Raw genomic sequence first — 24,185 nt, 5'->3', positions numbered from 1 at the left:
GCCCCCTCCCTTCAATGGCAAATAATCTAATATATGTTACACATGTGCAGTTCTTCTATACATTAAATATAGGTTTAATAAATGCTACTTCCCTTCCTCTACCCTATCCAAGGTGTTTCACCCTGGCCTGAATCCTATAGAGAAATACCTATGAACCTGAGGCTGAAGAGTCTGCAAAGGTCACCTCACAGTTCCCCAAATCAGAAAGATCCAATCAGATGTGCTACATACAGATACATAGGACAAGATAGTCATACAGACACATTCATAGAGATATATAGATGTACAAAGATATATGTATGCACAGTTATACAAATATATGTACAGTCTAGTTTTAGATACACAAATATATAGACAATTTGCATCTATAATAATGGCTCACATTGATTTAAGGTCACAATGTGCTTTTATCACAACAGCCCAGTTTTATTAGTGGAAGTACTATTTTTATTTTACAGATGAGTAAACCAAGGCTCAAAGAGCTTTTGAAGTGACCAGAGACACAAAACTATTAAATATCCAAGACAGTATTTGAACCTGTGCTCTGATTTCAGTAATAGTGACAGAACCGGTCACACACACACAGCAATTAAGTGTCAGCCAGAATTTGAACCTAACTCTTACAGTCAGTGTAGCAACAGTTGTTCCCGAGGAAGGTCTACTTCCAGACCCCAGAAATGCTAAAGTAGAGGATGGGAGGGGGCAAGGATGGGTTAGTGGCTAGGAAGCCGAAGCTGGTTTAACCGGTGGGCTTGGGAGAAATGTGGTCAGGCCAGCCAGAAACATTCCCAACTTTACTCTTCTCCCCACCCAGCTCAGGGAGGCGGCTCGGGGCCCTGCCCTCTCACCCAGCCTATCCAGACCTTTTCTACTGTTCTCACCCCAGCCCAACTGGTTGGAGGAGCAGTTCTAGTCCTCCGAGTCCGAGTCCGTGGGCAGAGCTACAGAGAGGGTGGGCCGTCATTTGTGTCTGGGAGGAAGCCGGAATGAGCCCCACCCTGGCAGCAGTCTGGGGTTAGTCGGGGGATGACAGGTATTTGGTGTCGGCCATTCTGAGGCATCACAGGGAGGGCTTGAGGGAAGGCAGGGTCAGAGGTCACTGAGGAGAGGACAGGGAGGGCCTGAGGATTAAGGGGCCAGATTCGGGGTCAGGTCGGAGATGGAGGGCCGGAGAAGCGGGCCTGCTCCCATCCCCTGCCCTCAGGAACATGAGTCACGCCTGGGCACAGATGTGACAAAGAATATATTTATGGACACTCCTTGGAAGCAAATTAAGTCTAAGCCAAGCACAAGAGAACAACGGCTGCTAGAAACGAGAAAGGTCCGGCGCAATCAGGGAAATCCTGAAGCGGTGACTTCGGCGGGATTTAGGCGAAAGGTGTGAAATGGTGGAGGGGGCGCAGGCTGCGCGCTCCCCGAGGGGTGACCTAGGAGCCAGTCCTGGGCCCCAAAGGCCGCTGTGGGGAGGAGCAAGACCCAGACTGGACCGATTCCCGGGAGAGCGGGCCGAGCGCTCAGCGAGCTCGAGCCACCGAGGCGTAGGCAGCCAGGATCTCGGAGCTCTGGGGACAGGTGTACTTGAACTCCCTCTGCTGCTTTGCATTCTCCAGGTATCGGTGGAGGCCGCGGAGCTCCGCAGGGATGGGGGACTGTCGATAATGGGTGCACACGGTCTAGAGTAGGCGGAAGACGGGGGTCACTGACCGCGTCGGCCCAGGGGACTTCCACCTCCCTCACGCCCCACAAATCCCGCCCTTCGGCCTCCCTCCGCCTTCACGCCTCCCGGCCCTCACATTGACGATGTGCAGCTTGGGCAGCAGGTTGCAGTCCGCCAGCGTGAGCCGGTCGCCGTCCAGGAAGCGTCGCCTGGACTGGGTGGGCTTTGGGTCCCGGGCCAGCTCGTGCTCCAGAGGGGTGGTCAGGTACTGATCGAGTTTCATCAAGGCACGAAGTAAGGTCCGGTACAGAGCTGGAAGAGCAAGCAGGGGATTGGGGGGTGCAGGGGGGTGGAGACATTCCGCTTCGTTACCACCCACCTGGGCTACAGCGGGCAGTCCGTTCCTGTCCCCGTCACCCACCCGCGCTCGCATCAGTACCACTGGAACCAAACGCCCGATGCTTTCTGTACCCAAACGCCTGATGCTTCCTGTACCCGCTCAGAAACAGCGGCTCTCTTCTGCCTCCCGATGACAGAGCCTTCTCCTCTCCCTGGCTCCGGGACCCTCCCAAACCTGCGGGACCCTCCCAAACCTGCAGAACCCTGCCTCCCCGCCTTGTCTCATCCCTCATCCCCACAACCAGTCACAGCTCGAGGTGGCCCCCTCCTCGGAGGCCGGCGTGCCCTCCACCTCTGCCTTCGCTCCATGTTCTCCACGGCTGCATTCCCCCCTTCCTCCTCAGACATTCTATCCTTCACGCCCCCGCAAAGCTTCTTCCTCCGCGCAGGAGGGTTCCTGATAGTCCCGAGCTCGGTAACAAGCTCCTTCCCCTCCACCCCAAGGGTCTGAAAGCACTTTGTTCAGCACCTCTTAGGCAACGAGCTCTAAAAAGGCAGTGACAAGCAACAGGCACTTCCATGTTGTGGGATGAAAGCACTGGATTCACCCTCACACTCCCCCAGACCCATCTTTACCCCCCTGGGCACAGCCTATCCCGCCCCCGGACACAAGGAACCCAGCCTGAAGATTCACCTTCATCCTGAGCAGGAGAAGTATTTTTGATGAAAGCTGAGAATTTGTGGAAGACATCATTACCGGCTATGCTAGATTCCTTATACTGAGGAACCAGGCAAGGGAAGCTGAAGGAAGAAAGAAGAGTCAGGAGACAAATAGGAGACCCCAGCTAAGCACTATCCCCTAGGGAAGGGGGATTCTCCTCACCTTTCTCCCATTAGTACCCCCCATTATCAATCCTCACACACTTTCCCCACCTCCCTTTATGAGCATGTTATTTGTTAAGCACTTAGAATGGCACCTGGCCCATAGTGGGTACTACATAAATGCTTTGCATTCTCTGGCTGTTCCCCTCAGCCACGGAGGAATACTAAAGAAAACAAACTCCTGGAGAAGATTGTGCCTAGCCTCTGGATTCTGCTTGGAATCATCCCACAAACAATTCCTATTTTCTTATTCAGATTTCCCATTCAGACATGGGGGAGTTTGGGAAATCTCCCCCTCCCTTCTACCTCCCTCACCTGCTGCCTATAACTCCCCCTCAGGAACTCCCAAAGGGAATCAAGCTATCTCCTTGATGAAGGGCTTTGTCTCTTATTAAAGGACAAGACCCCCTAAAGCATGATTAGAAGATGATTAATGCTGTCCTCAGTAAAGAACCCACCTTGGAAAAAAGATAATCAAAACTCTCCCTGAGAGTAGATTTGAATGAAAGAGAGGGAATCAGTAGTGGGGATCTGAGTAGAAAGTAGCATACTACAAAGTAAAGCAGACCCTGATTTCAAATTCAGGGTCTCCCACTAACCATCCCTGTAAACGTGGGCAAATCTCCTCATGCTGCTCCCTGGTTTACTTCTCTCTAAGAGACGTGGGTCAGACCATAGGATCAGTTAGGAAGTTCATCCATCTCTCTCAAGCTCTCTGACTGATGCTGCTTTATTCACTGACCCTGCTTCTAGCTGTGCCCTCATACGCCCCACTCGGACTCTTACGTGGGGGGCCCCAGCATCTCTTCCAGGAATTCTTCAATCTGGATGGTGTCTGTCTTGGCTTCCCCATTATACAGCAGAATGGGCAGCTGGGAACCTGGCGCAAAGTCCTTCAGCACATCCAAGGACCTGTAATGGGGCAGGGCCAAATCTTTGGCACAGGGAAAGGAAGCATGAGGGGGACCGGGGCACAGGACAGGTAGCTCAGGCAGAAATAGGCTACGCTGGGGGAAACAGGTGGGATGTATTTTTTCCTCACCCCAGGTTCCAGCCAGCCATTCAATGTTTACCTCCTGGTGTCCACAGTGGTGAGTGTGAAGGGGACCCCTTTGAGTAGCAGGATCATGAAGAGACGATGGCAGGAGGGACAATTCCCGACACTCTCACCATCTTCACTGGCCTAGTGGGAGGCAGAAAAAAATTCACAGAAGCCTTAGGGAGAGCAAAGGACGGCAAGAATTGTACCAAGTTTGGTGAGAGAGAATGCAGGAGATCTGGTCAACCTTGGCCATCAGGGGTGTTGTTTTCAGGCCTGGGCAGTGCCCCTCACCCAATCTTTTAATAGAGGGCTGAGGATTAGGACAGCCTCTCCAAATCAACAGGGCTGGGTGGGGCTTCTTTCAAGGGGCAGGTGAGAGCTCTTAAGGGGTAACAAAAGTAACAGTCTGTGCTACTTGGAGGCTGGCACTGTGCCCTTGTTGGCTGTCATGGTGCCAGGGAAAGGGTCCTACCCTGGGGGGGGACACAAAACTGACACCAGGGGAAATGTGGGCATGCTACTTCCCCATCAAGTGCAGGCCCCTGGGCATCATCTCAGTGTCACCGGGCAGACGGGCTATGCAGGGTGGAGCCCAGCTCAGTTCCTGACCAAACTGTTTTTTCAATGATTCACCTCATGGCATTGGGCACTGCCAGTGGAACATCATGGTAAGAGTACACCCATTGGTGCCCACAGTGGAACAAAATCCAGACCCGGAGCCCCCCAACCCAGACTGCTTAGCCCAGATTTTAAGGAGGGGGAGCTCTATACCCTCCTTGGCAATACCCTCTGTTGTAGGGAGGACAATAAGTTTGCCCTGCCCTGACGTTCACTCCAGGGCCCTCTAAGATCAGCTGTAACATCATTCCCTTATCTTGGGGACAGGGTCGACACAGATCCCTAGGACATCTTCTTTGTACCAAGCATCCTAGAATACTCCCATCCACCCTCGGTGGAAGCCACAGCCTTGGTCTTGGTACCCAACAGGAATACTCCTTCCTATAGGGGTATCAATCAATCCCGCTGCTTGCCCGGTCAGAAAAATAATTGTGCCCTACAGGCAGTAAGATTTGGGCAGGGATCCAAGCCAAGGTCCTGGGGGAGCAGACAAACTTCTGGGCTCACTCAATTTTTTTCTCTCACAAAGTATGTGGACATGGGAACACAGTATCTGCCTCCAAAAGGCTGACACCACTTTTTAATTCTGCCTTTGTCATTGTCCCAACTTCTCTGCTTTTCAAGTCCTCCCAGTTTCTCATACACTCTATCTCATACACCAGCCTAATCCCAGGCAAACCCTGACTATGTCCTGGACAAGCTACCCTGGAACCCTAGGTCAGAAAACCAGTGATCTGAACAGCCAAGTCGGCGTCTGTCCCGGCTATTGAGACAGACAGGAGCCCCAGACCTTGGGACCAAGGTTATCTACCAGACTGAGGACTCCCTGGAGACTCTCCTTCCATTACTCCCCAGTCTGGCAGGGTCCGCTCTTATTTCTCGGGGTAGGGAGAGGGTGGGAGATAGAAAAGGGCCGAGGGAGACCACGGAGGGAGGCGGGAAATCCCAAGGACTCCTTGGAAAGAATCGAAACTCGGCAAAAAGTCGTTCGCACCTTCTTCTTTTCCCGGGTCCCCCTCGCCAGCCTCGGTGCCCCGGATCTCATCTCCTTGCTAGTTTTCTCAAAGCATTCGTTTCCCTAATTTTAAACCCCCACCACAGCTCCCCCCTTTGCCGCCCTCTCCCCGCTCCCCCTTTGCCGCCCTCACCCGCGCCCCCTTTGCCGGCCTCACCCGCGCCCCCTTTGCCGCCCTCTCCCCGCGCCCCCTTTGCCGGCCTCTCCCCGCGCCCCCTTTGCCGCCCTCACCCGCGCCCCCTTTGCCGCCTCTCCCGCGCCCCTTTGCCCTAGCGCCCCTTGCCGCCTCCCCGCGCCCCCTTTGCCGCCCTCTCCCGCGCCCCTTTGCCGCCTCACCCCTTGCCGCCTCTCCCCGCCCCTTTGCCGCCCTCTCCCCGCCCCCTTTGCCGCCCTCACCCGCGCCCCTTTGCCGCCTCCTCCCGGCCCCTTGCCGCCCTCACCCGCGCCCTTTGCCGGCCTCACCCGCCCCTTCACCCGCGCCCCTTTGCCGGCCTCTCCCGCCCCTTGCCGCCTCTCCCGCGCCCCTTTGCCGGCCTCTCCCGCGCCCCCTTTGCCGCCCTCTCCCGCGCCCCCTTTGCCGCCCTCTCCCCGCGCCCCCTTTGCCGCCCTCTCCCGCGCCCCCTTTGCCGCCCTCTCCCGCGCCCCCTTTGCCGCCCTCTCCCGCGCCCCCTTTGCCGCCTCACCCGCCCCCTTGCGCCCTCTCGCGCGCCCCTTGCCGCCCTCACCCGCGCCCCTTCACCCCGCGCCCCTTTGCCGCCCTCACCCGCGCCCCCTTTGCCGGCCTCACCCGCGCCCCCTTTGCCGCCCTCTCCCCGCGCCCCCTTTGCCCCTCTCCCCGCGCCCCCTTTGCCGCCCTCACCCGCGCCCCCTTCACCCGCGCCCCCTTTGCCGCCCTCTCCCCGCGCCCCCTTTGCCGCCCTCTCCCGGCCCCCGGCCCGGCCCCGCACCTTGACAAACAGCTGAATCTTGGAGTTCTCGGCCATGGTGCCCGGCAGGAGAGATGCAGCAGCTGGGTGGGGACTATGTTTTGGGCTCTTTAAAGCTCCCGGGTTGCTCCGCCTTGTCCCACCCCGCCCAGTAGCGCGGCTCCGTGCGCTGACACGGGGGACTGTGGGACTGTGAGCTTGGGGAGGGGGCGTGGGGGCAGGGAGGGCAGCATTGCGTAACGTGGGACTCCGGGGCTGACTCCCAGTCTGTGGGCCACGGGAAACAGCACGTAAGGAACGGCGGGACCGGGCTGGCTGCACAGCCGGGGGCCCAAAGAGCCCAACTCCACAGTCCCAAACGGGGCGCTGCTGGGGGGCGGGAGTTAGGGGGGACTGAGCGGGTCACTGACTTTGTGAGGGGACGGGGATGTGAAGGGCGGCGGGTACCAGGGGGACACGTTTTTGGAGCGATGAAGAGGATCACTTGGCCCCATTCCAGTTCTAGGGCCACAGGGAGAATGGAGGAATGGGGACCTCGGGCCCCCAGAGTGGGAAGTGACCAGTAGAGCCCCTCACAGCCTCACCCCCCAATCGGGCAGCCCCCCAAACGGTTGCCTTAACCTGAGCTCCACTCTTCCCCAGCACCTAGGTGGGGCTCTCCTGAGGGTGTGCCTGGAACATTCCTGGCATGCCCACACTGGGGTGGGCAGAGGGGAAGTCAGATAAACCCCTGGATTTGGGACTTCCATCTTTCTCTCCAGTTATCCCTCCTCCCGCAGAGGGAAGGATTCTGTGTCCTTAACCTTCCCAGAATGCAAAATTGATGTCTCCAGCTCCCACTAGAACTAGAATTCCACACTAGAACACACACACACAGAGGAGTCTTTGGCTGGTTTGATATTTTCCCTTTTTATTTAAAACATCTTTCCTGGTCTGCTTCCCCAACTATGTACAAGCCCAGTCCCCCACCTGCCCTCAGGCAGGACTAGGGGTGGGATGGGGAGGGATTGGGATGGACAAACAGCTGGAAAGTAGCCGTGGCAGCTTGCTCTCTCTGGGCCCAAGATACCCCGACACTGTCCATGCAATACCAAGCCTCTTCCCACCCCCACCCCTTCAGTGACAGGTGACAAAGTCATTCAGGGGCAAGGGGCAAATTCTTTAGACCTCAGGTCCTTCCATCTTCTTTCCCTCACCTTCAGGCTTTAGGTTTCCTGGGTACAGAGACCATATGGGGAATAGGAGCTGAAGGAAGGAGGGAGAACCAAGGAGGGAAGCTCCCCTCCTTTTGTTTTCCTTGCAGTTGTACCCAACCTGTCAAGTTCATTCTACCATCTATGTACACTCCATATTCCCCACCCCTGATAAGTGCTTCTTCCTATTGCAAAATAAATAGGTTAAAAAGAAAACAAGCCCAATATCCCGGCTTAACCCTGGCCAGAATCAATGGCTTGGGCCACGGTGTTGGGCAAGCTGGCAGGCGGCCCATTTGGTGTCCAGCGTTGAAGCCTCTGGGTGGTGACGGCATGGCAGCAATGGCGGCATTAGCGGAGGTGTTAAAATCCAGGGGGGCAGAAGAGTCCGATTGAGGGGGAAAGCAGTTATCTGCCCAGGACCCCACAAGATCCCTGGCGCCCCTCCCCTGTCCAGATGCCCGACCAGCCTGGAAAGTGTTGTGTAACACAGGTCCATCAGGATGATGTCCTGCAGGGTTAAGACCACAGAGGAGAGTTCCTCCTCTTCCACATAGCTTTCATGTCAGCTCCCTAGTGGTATTTCCTGGGCTGTCAGAGTCCAGGCTTTGGGGGGCCTTTGGTGCTAGTGGGGACGCTGGCTGCAGGCAAGATGGGGCACTGACCGCCAGAAGCAGAGCCGAGCGGGCCAGGCTGAGATCAGGGATAGGGGTATCAGAGTCCAGGGAAGTGAGCAGAGTAACTGGCCAGAGCCCACACCCTGGGGCACAGCAGGACTGTCCCTTTGGCACAATCATTGGCTGGAGAGCCTGAGGACCACCAGGCAGGCTGGTCCCGGAGGGGCAGCAGCCAGGCCAGAAAAGGGAAGGAGTGGGTACAATTTGTAATATTCGCTCCGGACTGATACTTGGGCTATGATATTAGGAGATTTCCTCGTCCCTAGATCTGGGGCCTCCCAGAGTAAAGAACTGCCCTTGCTGTCAAATCCAAGCCTTCCCCCCATCTCTGAGGCTCCCACAGGGTCCTAAGGTGGGATCTTATGCCCCACTCTTGGCACTGCCCCCCCCACTGGGGACCTCACCCTACCTTCCTCCCTCAAAAACTAACTCCAGGTTTGAGGCACTGAATTCAAGGTACACAAGACCTCACCAGCCCCTCTTCCCAACCCTCCTGGGTAAGCTGGGCCGGCAGGCAGCGCGGGGCCTCCCTCCCCACTGTCTGGCCTTGGATCTCTGCCCCAGCCCGCACAGGCCGGGAATGTAGGGCTGCTCCAAGGAGGTTTGAGGAAGGGGACAAAGAAAGTTGGTCATCCAGGAATGGAGAGCCAGAGCCTCCAAAGTTCCTTCAGCAGAGAGTGTCCGTATTGAAGGAAAGCTGGGCCTGTTGGGGAGAGATAAGAGGGTTCAGACGGTCAGAGCTTCCGACTGGGATTCATCCTTTGTTTTTCTATTAATTGTCACCAAACCAGTCAATTTGTTTCTCATTCTCTGTTCCTGTCTCTTATCTTTATGTTCAAAGACCTTTGCTTTTGGCCTTGACTTGGGATCTCTCTTAGTCCCTTTATTACTCTCTATCAGTCACTAGGTCTCTGTGTCAACAATGTATCAGGCAGGAGAGGAGACGGGGGAGCCTCAGGGGCTGTAACTGCTGGATTCTGTGCGGGGCCCTGGGCCCTGACTCTTTGGGGGTTAGAGTGCACCCTATCCATGATACCTCGGCCACGGGGCTAGAACCTCACCCTCTCCTCCTCAAAACTGATGAGCCCCTCATCATCTGTGTCGAGGTCCTCGGGTTCATCCGTGACCAGAGCACGGAGCTCCGTAGGTGTGGGCCGAGGTCGGAGCAGACTGAGCAGCCGAGCCAGGGGGGATTGGAGGGCACAGCCCGGCTCTGCCTCTTGGGGCTCCAAGTTATCACTCTGCTTCTTGGCAAAGTTCACAAACACCTGGATCGGACAGGAAAAGCAAAGTAGGACATGCTGCGCCAATGAATGACGCCCCTCAGGCTGCTGGCTATGAAGAGCTGGAGGGGCACTCACATTGTCCAGCGTGGTCTGGCTGACCGAGTAATCCTCAATGCCCAGCACATCCACCACCTGCTCCATTTTGCTGAACACCTGTGCCAGGGAGATGTGTTCCGATTTCAGCTGATACTGCACTTTGGTATGATGTCGCTCCTGAGGGATGAAGGAAATCGGGGGTCAACTCCCCAAGTGCCCTTGACTAACGTCCAGAGGGTACCCAAATCAGGCACTTTCCAATCCCTCCTGTTCCCTCACAGTATCTCCAAGGGTTGTCTTGTTCTTCTATAGAACCCCTAAAAGATATCCCTGATCCCTTGGAGTTTTCCCTTATCCTTCAAACTCCTTGAGGCCTGTTAAAAGCTCTCCCTCACTTCCTGAATCTCTTTAGATTGCCCCTGATCTCCTCACAGCTTCTGATCTCAGAATCCTGTGAATTTCCTCATAACCCTCCTGGTTCTTTTTGGGCTCCCCAACCCGCTAGACTCCCCCGCAGGGGTCTCCGATTCCTCCCGTGCCCCACCTCACAGCCCTCCTGGCCCTCTCGGGGCTCCCCTGACCCTCACTTTGAGCACAGCTTCAGGGAAGTTTCGGTTGAAGAACCTCACCACCTCCTTCACACTCTGGCTGCTCTTGGTCCTCACTGTAATCATGTAGCCATCGCCAAACCTGGCAGAATGAAGGTGTGGGCTCCTGTCCCTGCCCACCCTCTCCCAGCCATGATTCCCCCCTACTACTGCCCACCCCCAACTCTGTCTCTTCCTATGCCTCTGCTCTCCTCCCCTTCTTGGTCCCCATTCCAGCCCCAATCCACATCCCTCTCCCTTCCTGTGCCCCATCCCTTTGTTGCTGTCTCAGCCCCTACCCCTACCCTGATCCCCACTTTTGTACAAACACCTCTCCTCGCCCTCCCCTCACCTGTTCTTTAGGTGCTGAATGCTGCCCAGACACCTGAGCCGTCCATTTACCATGATGGCCAAGCGTGTACACAGTGCTTCACATTCCTCCATGCTGTGAGTAGAGGCACCAGAACTAGGTGAGGGGGGGTCCAGTCATGGGGATCAAGGGGCCCTCAGCTACTAAGGGGGGAAGACAGGAGCACCAGAGACTCATACAAAGAAGGGAATAAGGGACCATGAGGGATGGCAGTGAGACAGCATTGAGTTTCCTGGACCTGAGAACAGATCACTTATTGGGAATTGGACAGGAGGCATACATGAAGATAAAGGAAGACAATTTAGAGCTTTGGGAACTGGCAGAGAAGAGGAAACCAAGAGCACTGGAAACTACTGAAAGGAAAGTATCAGGAGCTGGCTGATGGGACATAGGACACTGGGAACTGGCAGAAAAGAGTAAGGGGGCTGTAGGAGCTGATAAAGAGGAATCCAGGGAACATGGAACTGGGAAAAGAGGAACTTATTGGGATTGGAGCTGGCAAAGAGTGAATTAGGGACCCCAGGTATGGATGGAAGGAAGATACAAGAGGCTGGGAAGGAAGAGGCCATTTGGGATATCAGAAGCTAAAAACCAGATGGCATGGAGCAGGGGAAGATGGCAGAGAGGAAACATAATATTGATAGAAAAGAGAATTAGGAAAATCAGGGGTAGCAGAGAGAAAAGGAATTAGGAGCTGGCAGAGAAGAGAGCACTGGGTACTTGGCACTGGGATAGAGAAACATTGAACTTGGCAGAAAGGGCATTTATGTACCAGGATTCAGAACAGGAGAGAGCATGGAAGCACCAGGAGCAGAGGTGTGAGAATTTGTGAAAGAGGGTACCATGCCCTGGAGTGAGGGAATACCAGGAGCCAGCAAGGCTCTAAGCCCCTTGGATCCCTAGCGTTGCTTACTGAGGGGTCTTTCTCCTCCACTGTGCAAGCAGCTTGGGGATGGGTCTGTGGGGAGCAAGGTCACAAACCTGTGAGATGTCAACACCACTGAACGCCCTGTCTTGATAATGTCCAGGATGAGGTTCCATAGGAAACGTCGGGCCTTGGGGTCCATGCCCGTGGTGGGCTCATCCTGGGAGCAAGGCCAAGGTCAGTCTTCCCCCCTTAACCTCTCCCCTTCCTCCCCAGGACTCTGCTCCTTCTAGAGTCCCAGTCCCCTCGCTCTCCCCAGGAAGGCGACGGTGGAGGGACCAGCCCGGAGATCATGTTCCTGGAGGGGTCAGGTCCCTTAGCTGGGCCTGACGTATGGCTTTTGCTCTCTGGGTCTGCCAGCCCTCGCCCCTACTCACCAAGAAGATGAAGGCTGGGTAGCCGATGAGGGCGATGGCTGTGGACAGCTTTCTCTTGTTCCCCCCGCTGTAGGTGCCGGCTGGCTTATCTGCGTACTTGCTCAGCTCCAGTTTCTCCAATGCCCACTTGACCACCTGTGATCACAGAATCAGCGAATTTCAGGCCATCAAGGATAAATCCACATCTCCTTTACAGCTCCTCCAAAAGCACACATTCCGTCTCCTCTCAGAGGAGCTCTTCAGTGACGGTGAACTCACTCTCACCATGGCAGGCCATCCCATTAAAAATCAGATCCAATACTGTGAAGCTTTTACTTTTACGAAATTGTAATCTAACTGCTTATGACGTCTGTACCCTGCTCACAGTGCCCTGGAGTGAGGCTGTACATGTCTAATGTACAGCCTTCTTTTATGACAGTCCTTCACATACTGAGGGGTGAGGATATGGGAGAGGTAGGCCATGGGGTTGTTTTTTCCTTTCCCACAGAAGGGAATCTCACCAGGGCCCATGCTTCCCTGAGGTACTTTTAAGTGTTATCCCTTCCAAACTCGTGCTCCTTCCTCTGTAGGAATCCTCAGGGATGAGCAGGGGAAATAGGACTTCACTAGGGACAAAGACTCGTCCCACTGCTCAGAGATTTTTCCATATCAAGGTCCTCCCCATGACTTTGGTCATGCTCTTCCCTATCTAAACAATCCCTCCCCTAAGGTCAATCCCATTTCTTTTCTTCCCTCTCCCCAGCCATTAATAGCTCTAAGATTGCAGAGAAATAGCTCTGAAGTTGGAAGGAACCTTAAAAGCAATCAAGACCCCTTTCCTCCATTTTTGGACAAACTGGGGCTCAGTGACCTGTCTGGATTCACAAAACTGGTAACTATCCTCCTAATTAAAAGTCCAGTGCTCCGTCCACCCTTCCTCAATCCACTACCTCTCAAACTAATCTCTCAGGGCTCCCTTCCATTTTTTTGGCCAACATCTCCAGTCGGAATACTGCCCCACCCAATCCTTGGGAGCCCCATCCAGCCTGCTCACCCTCTCCTCGTCCTTCCAGGGGACCCCTCGAAGTCTTGTGTAGAGTTCCAAGTGCTCTTGGGCTGTAAGCTCATCAAACAGGGCATCAAACTGTGGACAGTAGCCCAGACTCTGCTGTACTTGGAGGAGTTCTTTCAGGACGCTGCAGAGACCATGTAACCACTCAGGCCTGGCACTGCCCGCACAGCTCCCGGAGTGTGTCTGGCTCTTACCCGTGTCTCTCGCCCCCTAGACCTCAGCTCCTCGCTCCTGAGACCAGTGGCCTGCATCCACCCCTAGCCACAAACTTTATTCTCCACTACGGCCCTCCTGCTCTCCCTGACAGAGCCACGGGCAAGACCAGCACGGCAAGTGCCAGCCCTGCTCAGGTCTGTGTCCTGGCTTCCAGCCCAGGCCTGTGCCCCGAGGCAGCCCCTCCCATGGGCCCCTGCCAAGGCCCCTGGGCACCTGTGTCCGTTGATGAAGGCCTCGCCTCCCGTGGTACTCTCATCTCCCGTCAGCATCTTAAAGGTACTAGTCTTTCCAGCCCCATTGACACCAAGGAGACCAAAACATTCTCCCGGTCGCACGCCTACACAGAGCCGGTCTACAGCTAAGATGCGCCCAATCTTCCGTGACTTGTACACCTGCAGGAATAAGGGATTGGGGCTTCAGGAGAAAGACCGCCATCCCTCTCACCCAAGCTGAGAGCTTCTCTGCACTTCTGTGGCTCGTCCATCAGGGTCCTCTCTAAGCCCCAGGAATTCTCCCCTGTCCTGCAGAATCCTCTCCACCCAAACCTGCCCTTCTGACCCTCCTAACCAATGACCACTGGTTGGAATGGCCTCTTCTGCCTTACCAATCACTATTTCCTGATCTGTTTCCCTAAACCCCGGGTTGGTCTCCAGGGGCTAATCCTTAATCCGAGGTCCCACCTTGGTCAGGTTCTCGATCTTGACCATGTCATTGTCTGCATCCCCCCTCAGGACCCGCTGCCGTTCAATGGCTACATCCACATCATCTTCTATAGGCTTGGTGGATACAGGCAGACGCCTGGGGAGAGAAAGGGGAAGGAGTAAATAGGACAGGAGAGCATGGGGAGAAGGGGCCCTGCCTAGCCAGCACTACTCACCTGCCTTAAACTGCTCTCTCGGTGGTGGAGATGGGCAGCACCTGGAGCAGGGCAGGATGCTCCCAAACATAAAAATTTGAATCTTGGGAGGGAACAAGGCAGACTAGTCTAACCCACACCTAAAGAGTATCTTTGAAAATATTCACAATGAGTCATGAACTGATCCAACCATTCTGGAGAGCAATTTGGAACTATGGCCAAAGGACTATCAATCTTTTATCCAACAGTGTCACTATTGGGTCTGTATCCAAAAGAGATCATTAAAGAGGGAAAAGGGACCCACATGTGCAAAAATGTTTGTGGCAGGTCTCTTTGTAGTGGCAAGGAACTGGAAACTGAATGGATGCCCCTCAGTTGGAGAATGGCTAAGTTATGGTATATGAACATTATGGAATATTATTGTTCTATACGAAATGATGAACAGGCTAATTTCAGAAAAGCCGGGAAAGACTTATATGAACTGATGCTAACTGAAGTGACTAGAACCAAGAGAACACTGTATACAGCAACAACAAGATTATATGATAATCAACTATGATTGGCTCTTTTCAACAATAAGGTGATTCAAGGCAATTTCAATAGTAATTCAAGGCAACTTCAATAGCTACCCAGTATACAGAGAGAGAAGACTATAGAGACTGAACATTGATCAAAGCATATTTTCACCTTTGTTACTGTTATCTGTTTGCTTGTTTTTTTTCTTTCTCATTTTTTCTCCTTTTGATCTGATTATCCTTGCATAGCAGGACAAATGTGGAAATATATTTAGAAGAATTGCACATATTTAACCTATATTGGATTATTTACTATCTAGGGGAGGGAGAAGGAGAAAGGGAAGTAGAAAAATTTGGAACACAAGCTTTAGCAAAGATGAATGTTGAAAACTATCTTATTTTGTATTTTGAAAAACAAAAATTTAGTATTAAAAAAAGAAAGAAAGAACATATCCATACTGACTAGCCATCTAGCCTCTATTTGAACAGGAAACCCATTATATTTCCAAGGCAGCCCATTCTATTTTTGGACAACTTTAATTATCAAGGAAACCAAGTCTACCTTGCTGTAATATTCATTGTTCATTTTTTTAGGGAGTTTTTTTTTTTAATTATTTATATGTTTATTTATTTATTTCATACTTTATTCTTAATTCTGCCTTCTGAGAACAAAGTTTAAATTCTCTTCCATATGACAACCTGTGTGATTCCTGACAGCAACTAATATTTCCCTCTCCCTTGGCTTTTTTCCTCCAGACTAAATCTCCCTAGTGCCTTCTCAGTCTTTTTGTTAAAAATGTTTCCCAGTTTCTTCCTACTAGGCGTTCCTAAAAAATGATATTCCAGAACTAGACACATTACTTCAAAGGGAGTCTGCCTAGGACCAAGGACAACATTATTTCCCTCATTCTAGATGCAGTTCAAGAGGATTTCCTCATCTCCGCCTGTTCTTCCCCCGTTCCTGACTGTGCAAGGGGAAGACAAAGGCCAGACCCCCTCTCCCAATCTAGAAGAAATCCCCCTAAAACTGCCGATTCTTCCCAGGACCACCTCAGCCTATATGGGCTTCTCTGACCTGGCCCCCACACTCACTGGGGCTGCCGAAGGAAGTTGTACTGACACATGATGGTGATAAAGAAACCTACGAAGCCTTCTATTGTCATGGCAACCAGGCCTCTCGTCACGATGTCCCATTCGAAGGGGGATTTCATTTTGTCAAACTGGCCTGTGGGAGAATAGGGGGGTTTTATTGGGGTCTTACCCAGAAAAGCCTAGGCCACCTCCGGGTCGATGTGGTGTGAGAGGGAAGCACCTCCCAACCCCAAGCACCTCCACCACGCTGCCTGAAGCTCCATCTTTAAAACGTCCCCTTCAGATCAAGCCCCACCCTCCAAGAGCTCTAGTAAAACGCAAAAGCCCTTGGGAAAGCTCCCACATTCAGTCTTTCACATCCTAGTGAGAATGAGTCTGAGCTCTCCTCCGCCACCAGAAGAGCCCTGCCATCAGTACTGAAGGTGGAGAGAAGCAAGCCCTCCTGAGCTGTGTTTAGCCCTCCGCCCCCCTGGCTGGTCCCACCGAGAGGCCCTGTCCGGCCGGCCTCCTTCCCCTGGTCACCCAGAGCCCGCGGTCCCAGCTGCGGCCTCCCCCACCCCTGGAGCGCAGTGTCCCACGCTCCGGCTTCCCCTTCCAGGCTCACCTATCTTAGCGTAATACTCATTGATGTACTCGTTGTACGCCATCTCCATGAGCCCGTGGCCCAGGTTGTAGTTGGGAAAGATGAGGAAGCAGCTCTTCAGGTAACTGTTTACTAGTTTCAAATCCTGGGGAGGAAAGCAGGTAAAAAGCTCCATCAGTCCTGCCTGGGTGTGGTTCCTTGGGAGGGGTCCCCCCTGCCCCAGCCCCTGGAAAGCGGGTCAGGGTTCCTGGCCGGGCGCCTCGTCCATGGCCGCCAAGGGGCGGCTCCAACGCCCGTGACAACCCCCAGGGACGGGGACTGCAGCCGCCTCTGGAAAGGAGCCTCCGGCGCCCGCCCTGCCCTGGCACTCGGGCACCTTGTCATGTTCGAAGAGTTGCAGCAGGAACGTGGCGACGGTGGCGGTGATGCCGATAAAGAGGTTGATGACAATGAGGAAGACGTAGGCCGAGCTGGGCACCTCGAACCAGAAGGAGGCGGGGTACATGATGGGGGTGATTGACCAGCTGCGAGGGGAAGAGGGGCCGTGAGGGCAGCTTCCCGCGCCCCGTCTCCGCCGAGCCCGGACCCTCCCCCCCTCCTGGGACCCCCAGACCATACCCGTAGAGCAGGAAGAGGGAGAGCACAGCGGGGAAGTTGGTGGGGGACGTGTAGGCAGGAAGGTCGAACACAAAGAGGATGATGATGCAGCAAGTGGCCGGCACCAGGTAGTTCAGCTGGAAGACACGGGAGAGGCGGGTGGGGAAGTCACCCTCCTGCCGGGCCCTGCCGTGGCCCGAGGGCCCAGCCTGTCCGGGAGCAGGCCGAGGACGGGAAGGAGAGAGGTGGCAGCTGGGGCTGACCTGGCAGGAGGTGCCCCGAGGCGGGGACCCAAGGGCCCTTGGGACAGAGCGCACCCTTACCATGTCCCAGACGTAGTTGGCCAGCCAGTAGATGACGGGGTTGCAGCCACTGACAAACTGAAGGTGCTTGGCCTTCGTGGCCTTCTCGGCTACCAGAAAGACCACAAAGCTGGCCGGCACGAAGGACATGGCCACAATGATGAAGATGGCGATGACCACGTCCGTGCCCTGCAGGCTGAGGGCAGACCGGAGAACCACACGGTCAGTCCGGCCCCCGGCCCGCCCCAGGGAGGCCGGACGCGCAGTGCTCCCCTTTCTGGTCCCGACCGAGGGGAGAGTGCAATTCCGCCCCCAGCCCTACCCCGGGCCCTCTCGGTAACATACAGGTAATCCAAGGAGAGGCTGGCGCTGGTCTTATTCATGGGGTGGTTGGTGACAGTGATTCCTGGGCACAAGGGAGGGGACACTTAGGCCCTGCGAGGGGCCATGTTGGCTCCCCTCGATGGCACTCCCCTCAGTCCCTGCCTGACTCACCGTAGGCTGCGGGGTTTCCTTTGCTCTTGGGGAGGTTGGCGCGGAGGATGGCATTGTTGAGGGTGTTTAGGTAAGTGGGCATGCTGTGGTAGCCCTTGTTGTTGTAGAAGACCTGGGAGAGGAAGGAGCACACAAAATGGCGGGGATGAACTTGAGGGAGATGGGAGGAGTAGAGAAAGGATCTTCAGATCACAGACGTAGAGCTGACATTTAGTGGCAATTACTCCTCAACCAAGAAAGGCTCGGGGAATTTTTGTGATTTTCCCGGGGTCACAGAGCTAGTAAAAGGCAAATCTTCCTGGCTCCAAGTCCAGCATTCTGTCCAGGAGGCCTCCGAAGGGCAGATAGAAGATGGATCTTTATTCAAGAAGAGGGCTTGGCTGGTGATCGTGACATGCTCTTGGTCCCACCCATTCTCCCCTGTAGAAGCTGGCACTGGCTGGCTGGCATTACTGCATTTTCTTTTTTTAATAACAGCTTTTTATTTTTCCAAATATATGCAAAGATAGTTTTTAACATTCACCCTTGCAAAACTCTTATGTTCCAAATTTTCCTCCTTCCCTTTCCACCTTACCCTTTTCCTATACAGCAAGTAACCCAATATAGGTTAAACATTTCCAATTCTTTTTTTTTTTTTAATTTAAAAAAATTTTTTCATTTTACCAAATACATTGCAAAGATAGTTTTCAAAATTCACCTTTACAAAAGCTCATGTTCCAACTTTTTCTTCCTCCCTCCCCCTCCCTTAGAGAGTAAGCAATCAAATATAGGTTAAATGTGTGCAATTCTTCTAAATATATTTCCATATTTATTATGCTTCACAAGAAAAATCAGATCAAAAGGGGGGGAAATCATAAGAAAGAAAAAAACACAAGCAAACAAACAACAACAAAAATGTGCTTTGATTTACATTCCATCTCCATGGTTCTCGCTTGGGCCTCTTACCTGAGCAGTTCTCCGCACTGCGATCTTGCGCACCATTGGGGGTGCCTTGGCCCCAAAGGAGGCAGGAATTGACTTCTGAATGTTGCCAAAGGTGATGGCTCCATATCTGGGCGAGGAGAGGAGAGGAAGGAGGGAGAAGACCTCACCTGGCTAGTTAAAAGGCGCTTCCCTAGGCCAGCCCCAAGCCTTAGAGACTTAGGCTCCCCAGGCTTCTTCCTCCCTCCTTCCCTGTACCTGCTCCTAACCTGTGCAGTCTGAAGCGATCTGAAGTGTACAAGAGATACTCCGACACATTTCGGCCCGTGATATCAGTCAGGATGTCCCCCGTCACCACCTTCATCTGGGGTGGGCGGCCACCTACACCGCTGGGGCAGGAGAATCCAGTCCCCTGCATGGAGCACGTGCACTTGATGGGCTCGTGGACCACACGCGGCAGCGCTGGGACTGTGGTCACTGTCTCTGTGGGCAGAGCATCACTGTTCAGCTCTTTCTCCCTCGCACTTGGATTCCAAGACCTAACTGGTCTCGCCGCCCTTCGTGAACCTCATCTTCAACTTGTCTCCTTAACACACCCAATGCCCCTCATCCACTCTAATACTCTCAGTAGCTCCCACTGCCTACTGACTACAGAATAATTTCATCTGCTTAGCACTCACAATGCTCCACATTCTGCCTCCAACCACCTTTCCAACTTGTTTTAAAATTATTTTCTCGCTGTTCAGTCCTGTCTAACTCTTCATGACCCATTGGGGTATTCTTGGCAAAGATACTGGAGTGATTTGCCATTTCCTTCTCCAGTTCATTTTACAGATGAGGAAATTGAGGCAAACAGGGTTAAGTGACTTGCCCAGGATTATTCAATTAATGTCTGAGGGAGAATTTGAACTCAGAAAGTTGTTTTCCTGACTCCAGGCCCAGGATTTATCCACAGCACTTCCTAGCCACCCCTATTAAAAAATTTTTTTTTTATTATTCTATTATACCCCTTCTTATATCCCATGATCCAGAAAAACAGAACTTCTTCCCTTCCTCTCTACTTCTGACCTCTTCTCTTCCATTCTCTAGGCCTTTACTCATGATGTTCCCCTTCCTCCCCTGCCCCCTCCATTTCTGCCTCTCGCCTCTCCTTTGTGGAGCCTTAATTTGAAAGCACCTCCTCCACGAGGCTTCCCTTCCAAATGAAAGCGATCTCCCCCTCCTCGGATGTCTCGCAGCTCTTTGCCTGCACTTCTCCTTTCCACTGATCTCACCATCCCTGGCAGCACAGCCATTTGTAAGCCCTTCCTCCCATCAGACTACAAACAACTTCAGGGCAGGATTGGTATCACCTCCATTTTTGTATCTGCAGTACCTCTCACAGGTCTGCACAGAAATGCGTGCTGAATGTTGGTGAATGAGGACCAGAGATGTTCCTCCACCCTCGCTAGGGCACAATGCCCGCTGTCCCTCATGGGCACAGCAGGGGAAAGGCCTTCCCTTCCTGACCCAGCAACAGGCCCACCCCATGACACTGCCTCCTGCATCTCGGGGAGGGGGGCACCCCCACGGCCTGGGAAGCCGAGTACCTCTCATGGTGGCAGGCAACAGGGTGGTGTTCCAGGCCCTCAGGAGCTCTTCATCAGGAGACAAAGGGAAGTCGGAGGGCGCGGGAGAGGGCGGTGGGGGAACGAAGTTGGACAAAGGCAGCCCTTGGGTGAAGGAGTCGATGCACATAGCATCAAAGTATCGCGCAGCCAGCACTCGGGACTCACTGCTGCTCAGGTTCAGAGTCAGTACCAGGGTCCCATTGGCGGGGGTCTTTAGCACACATGTGGCCCCCACACCAGAAGGCAGGCGAAACGTGTTAACCAGCTGCTGGGGACTGGCATCAGGGGACAGTCTGAGGCTAGGGAAAGAGGTTGATGGCTGTGAGTCCCGGGGTCCGAGGCCCACCCTGCCCAAGAAGGCTCCCCGTCTAGTTAGATGATCTCTTCTTAGGAAGCTCTTCCTCCCCATCTCTAGAACCTCTTTCTTGCTTCTCAAATGACACCTTGTTCCTGAGGCCTTTACCAGTCCCAGGTGTAAAAGGCTTCCTCCTACCTCTCCTTCACGTATCTTGTATGTATATGTTGTCTTCCCTGTTAGAACATAAGCTTCCTGAGGGCAGGTGCTGTTTTTGCCCTTTTTTGGAAGGGATATCCCTAGTATTTAGCCAAGTTGACTGGCTAAAATTTATAGAATTATATTCATAGGTATTTATAGTATATTTAATAAATAGAATTTAATAAATATTTTTGATAGATTAAGAGACTGTCCCTTGAAATTTTCTCTCCACCTCAGGCACCAAGAATGCCTCTCCTCATCTCCCCGTGTCAGCCCCCTCTTCCCCATGGGGAGCTCACCGATATTCATGTCGCTCTTCATTGGCATAGGGGATGAAATTGCCCCGGGGCTGAGTGTAGTTGTGGTACTGGGAGGGTGAGAGGATCAGGGGGGGCAGGTCACCTAGGGTGGAGAAAAGGGGGGCCGAGCTGGCGGTGAGGAGGGCACTAGTGGGACAGCCCCGCCTCCCCACTGCCACATGGCCATGCTCTCTGGGTGAGGGCCAGGTCCCCCACTGCCTCCAGGGCCCGCCCCAGGCCTCCTGAGCTAGCTGGCCACTGGGCCGAGCTGGCTCTGGAGGGGAAAGTGAGGCAGTGACCTCGCCCAGCCTTCCCACACTTAAACCCAATTCTCTTATACAGCATGGCATCCCCTCCCTGATGTCTTGCTCCTCTTGGAGAACGAAGGAGAAACAATAACTACTACTTTTACTATTACTACTACTTCTAACTCCTATTACTACTAACTACTACTAGTACTTCTACTACTACTACAATTACTATTCTACTATTACTAGCACTTCTACTACTACTAACTACTGCTATTACTTCTACTACTACTATTACTATTACTTCTACTGCTACTAATTACTACTAGTACTTCTACTACTACTAATTACTACAAGTACTTCTACTACTACCTGCTACTATTACTTCTACTACTACTTCTACTCTTATTACTTCTTACTACCACTGCTACTTTAGGATGATTATACCCCACACCATTAGGAAAGTTCTTCACAAGCTCTCAAGTTCTATCGTTATTGCTCTCTAGGACTCCCCTTGCCTCACGGGGCAGGTGGATGGCATGGGAACATGGCCCATATCTCAGCCCAGGTCAGTAAGGAGCTTAGCTCCCCGACTCCTTACAGCCCCATTTCTTCCTGGGACTCCCTTGGAGTATGAAAAAGCCCTAAGCAGGCCATTGGCCACTGAGCATCAGCCTCGGGGAAGTAAGCTGAGGGACCGCACTCCCTGATGGCCAGAACAAAATAGCCTTCCTGGGAGCCGAGTTAAATGCCTGGGAGATGAGAACCATGCAGAGGTTCATTCCTGAGAGTGAGATATTGGGGGAAAGACTCTGGCTGCAGCATAGGATGCCTAACAGCTTACTTATCCTGGCTACCCTTTCATTTCACAGAAGCGAAAACTGAGTCCTAAGAGGACGTTTGCTAACGTGACCGGCTCATGGAGTTAGTGTGAGCTGGGGCTGGAAGCCAAGTTTCTCGACTTCTTATCCAGGACTCAGGTTAACCCCCTCCTAGACCACAAGCTCCCTCAGGCAGAAGGCTGGGTCTCCCATGGTTCCTAGAACAAGGCCTTGAACAGGACACCCAGAAGGTCGGTCATCCACGGATGGTCTAGAAACCAGGGATGCTGCCTCCGGGTCCAGGACTCTCCACTTCCCAAACAGCAGCGGGGCTGCCTCTCAGGGCCTCCCTCCCGCAGAACAGGGACCCCGTGCTCAGGCCCCTACCGATCTCGGGGACGGAGAGGGCCACGGTCATGGCCACACAGACAAAGAAGGCAGGCAGCAGGATCTGGGAGAAGAGGGCCTTGGTGTTGCGCCGAGCGCAGTGGAATCGTTTGACCAAGAGCCCGTGAAACTGGCGCAGCTTCAGCCACCAGCCTTCGAGCTTGGAGCTGCCCTGGCCCACCATCGACAAGGTCTCGGCCTCCACCTCTGCAAAAGGGAAGACATGGGAGCGCTCAGATCCTCCTCCTCCTCCATCTTCCCCTCCCTCTCATCTCCAGGCGAGGACAGAGCTCAGAGGAAAGACGCCTGGGCATCCCCACGGCTCTGGAATTAGACCCCGACCCCCGCAGGGGGTTTCCTGCCTCACAGACTACTGGAAGGGCAGAGGAAAAATCTTTATCCCTCAGAAAGTGATTGTAGGGGATCAGAAAAGAGGGAAAGAGGAGGACCTTGGTGTGTGGGGGAAATCAGTGGCATCTAGAGGAATTCTTGCGAGGTTAGAGAGGAGGCCCCAAAAGATCTGGGGAGATTTTAAGGAGGAGTGGCTCAGCCACGGACTATGGGGAGGCAGGAGCTGGAGAAAAGAAGTCTGGTTGACAGATTGACGAGGGGGCCCATGGAGTTGGAGACTGTATGTGGTTGTGAGGGAGGAGGCCTTTGGAGGCTGGCTACGGTGGACATATGTCAGGAGTTTGAGGAGGTGGGTAACTGACAGGGCTCATAGAAGAGATGGAGATGTAGGTCCCTGGGGAATAAGAGAAGGGGAGCCTGAGGGACAGGAGAGGGGGCTTGGATGCTGAGTCAGACCAGAGCACCCCAGGAGACCCCTAAAGTTCCCCCCCAGTCCCACTTAAGAGTAGCCACTGGTTTGGCTTTGCCTACCCTGTAGGCTGACATTGTCAGGGTCCTGAAGGTTGTCAAAGAGGGGCGAGTAGTCACCATAGACTTCAACATAGGCGCCTTCTTCATCCCCCCTGACTGAGCCCGCCGAGGAAGAGGAGCGGAGGGAGGCCTGGGACTGGGCCAGCTGAGAGCAGCCCACCAGGTTGCTGTGCTCCGTTCGGGGCGAGCTGGCCACCTCTCTGTCCTTCTGCACCTCAGCCTTAGGGAGAGCATCCTTCTTTGACTCCTTTATGTCTGGTGGGGTGGAGGGGGGTTGTCACTGTGTCTGCAGGGGGCTGGATACCTGCCTTACCCCATTCCACCATTCCTGGTCCCCGTGACTCAAGGGAACAGTGAGCTCTTCCTTGGCTGCCCACCCGGAACCCAAACCTTTTCCCTCTGCTGGGCAGCTGTGTACCCCACCCATCTGACCTTTCCTGTCCTATCTTACTGGGGCTCCCTTTTTTCAGCCTTAATCACCTCTACCACTTCCCCACTAGTAGCTTAGTCTGCCCCTGGGTCCCTCGATGGGTGAATCTTTGCCTTATCTCACTGGTATCTTCACTATTCCCAGACAGGCTCATCCCTCTCCCCTTTCTAGTTCTCCTTTAAGGGTCACCTTCTTCCATTTAGAATACGAATGCCTCGAGGGCAGAAAACACTGACTTGCTGGTACTTGCATTCTTCCTGTTTGGAGCAGTGTTTGGTACAGAATAAACACTTTATCTATCTGGGTCAGGGTAGGTAGGGTTAACTGGAGATAAAGGAATGTATCTAATGACTTCTCAAGACTCTGTCTCATAATGAGAACAAGGAACACCTCCCCATGAGCCTTCCACACTGGGGCACAGGGCCCCGTGTTATGTGGCAAAGGAACTGTAGGT

The 24,185-nt window shown here is 53.6% G+C and overlaps 2 protein-coding genes across 5 annotated transcripts in view; both read right to left on the bottom strand.

The window, feature by feature from the left end:
* Positions 1 to 405: 405 nt before the first annotated feature.
* On the bottom strand, positions 406 to 6,670 carry CLIC3 (chloride intracellular channel 3). Its single transcript, XM_003757523.2, has 6 exons — positions 6,501 to 6,670; positions 3,952 to 4,061; positions 3,665 to 3,790; positions 2,691 to 2,797; positions 1,794 to 1,969; positions 406 to 1,673 (listed from the first exon to the last, which is right to left on the bottom strand). The coding sequence occupies exons 1-6, from the start codon at positions 6,534 to 6,536 to the stop codon at positions 1,515 to 1,517; spliced, it is 714 nt and encodes a 237-aa protein (XP_003757571.1). The 5' UTR covers positions 6,537 to 6,670; the 3' UTR covers positions 406 to 1,514.
* Positions 6,671 to 7,369: 699 nt separating this feature from the next.
* The window catches only part of ABCA2 (ATP binding cassette subfamily A member 2), a 70,040-nt gene continuing 53,224 nt past the window's right edge, over positions 7,370 to 24,185 (bottom strand). For all 4 annotated transcript variants that reach the window (XM_031951959.1, XM_031951960.1, XM_031951961.1 and 1 more), the window contains 23 exons: positions 23,302 to 23,556; positions 22,420 to 22,626; positions 20,964 to 21,066; positions 20,148 to 20,467; positions 18,828 to 19,041; positions 18,583 to 18,688; positions 17,638 to 17,749; positions 17,488 to 17,548; positions 17,164 to 17,338; positions 16,862 to 16,977; positions 16,620 to 16,767; positions 16,265 to 16,388; positions 15,661 to 15,793; positions 13,878 to 13,995; positions 13,411 to 13,589; positions 12,964 to 13,105; positions 11,931 to 12,065; positions 11,610 to 11,713; positions 10,611 to 10,703; positions 10,259 to 10,361; positions 9,711 to 9,848; positions 9,411 to 9,617; positions 7,370 to 9,052 (listed from right to left, as the gene is read on the bottom strand). In XM_031951959.1, the coding sequence (XP_031807819.1) occupies positions 9,017 to 9,052; positions 9,411 to 9,617; positions 9,711 to 9,848; positions 10,259 to 10,361; positions 10,611 to 10,703; positions 11,610 to 11,713; positions 11,931 to 12,065; positions 12,964 to 13,105; positions 13,411 to 13,589; positions 13,878 to 13,995; positions 15,661 to 15,793; positions 16,265 to 16,388; positions 16,620 to 16,767; positions 16,862 to 16,977; positions 17,164 to 17,338; positions 17,488 to 17,548; positions 17,638 to 17,749; positions 18,583 to 18,688; positions 18,828 to 19,041; positions 20,148 to 20,467; positions 20,964 to 21,066; positions 22,420 to 22,626; positions 23,302 to 23,556 (3,329 nt within the window). In that variant the 3' untranslated portion in view covers positions 7,370 to 9,016. The remainder of the gene's footprint in view (positions 9,053 to 9,410; positions 9,618 to 9,710; positions 9,849 to 10,258; positions 10,362 to 10,610; positions 10,704 to 11,609; positions 11,714 to 11,930; positions 12,066 to 12,963; positions 13,106 to 13,410; positions 13,590 to 13,877; positions 13,996 to 15,660; positions 15,794 to 16,264; positions 16,389 to 16,619; positions 16,768 to 16,861; positions 16,978 to 17,163; positions 17,339 to 17,487; positions 17,549 to 17,637; positions 17,750 to 18,582; positions 18,689 to 18,827; positions 19,042 to 20,147; positions 20,468 to 20,963; positions 21,067 to 22,419; positions 22,627 to 23,301; positions 23,557 to 24,185) is intronic.

Source organism: Sarcophilus harrisii, chromosome 2 (genome assembly GCF_902635505.1).
Source record: "Sarcophilus harrisii chromosome 2, mSarHar1.11, whole genome shotgun sequence".
NCBI classification, from domain to species: domain Eukaryota; kingdom Metazoa; phylum Chordata; class Mammalia; order Dasyuromorphia; family Dasyuridae; genus Sarcophilus; species Sarcophilus harrisii.
The sequence above is the reverse complement of the archived record's forward strand: the minus strand, read 5'-3'. Positions and strand labels throughout refer to the sequence as shown.

Excerpts from the sequence above, each read along its gene's own strand:
- CLIC3 (XM_003757523.2), bottom strand. The coding sequence starts at position 6,536 with ATGGCCGAGAACTCCAAGATTCAGCTGTTTGTCAAG. Across the intron at positions 4,062-6,500 it reads AGATTCAGCTGTTTGTCAAG|GCCAGTGAAGATGGTGAGAG; the intron begins GTGCGGGGCCGG and ends GCCTCCCACTAG. Across the intron at positions 1,970-2,690 it reads TTCTCCTGCTCAGGATGAAG|CTCTGTACCGGACCTTACTT; the intron begins GTGAATCTTCAG and ends TTGCTCTTCCAG.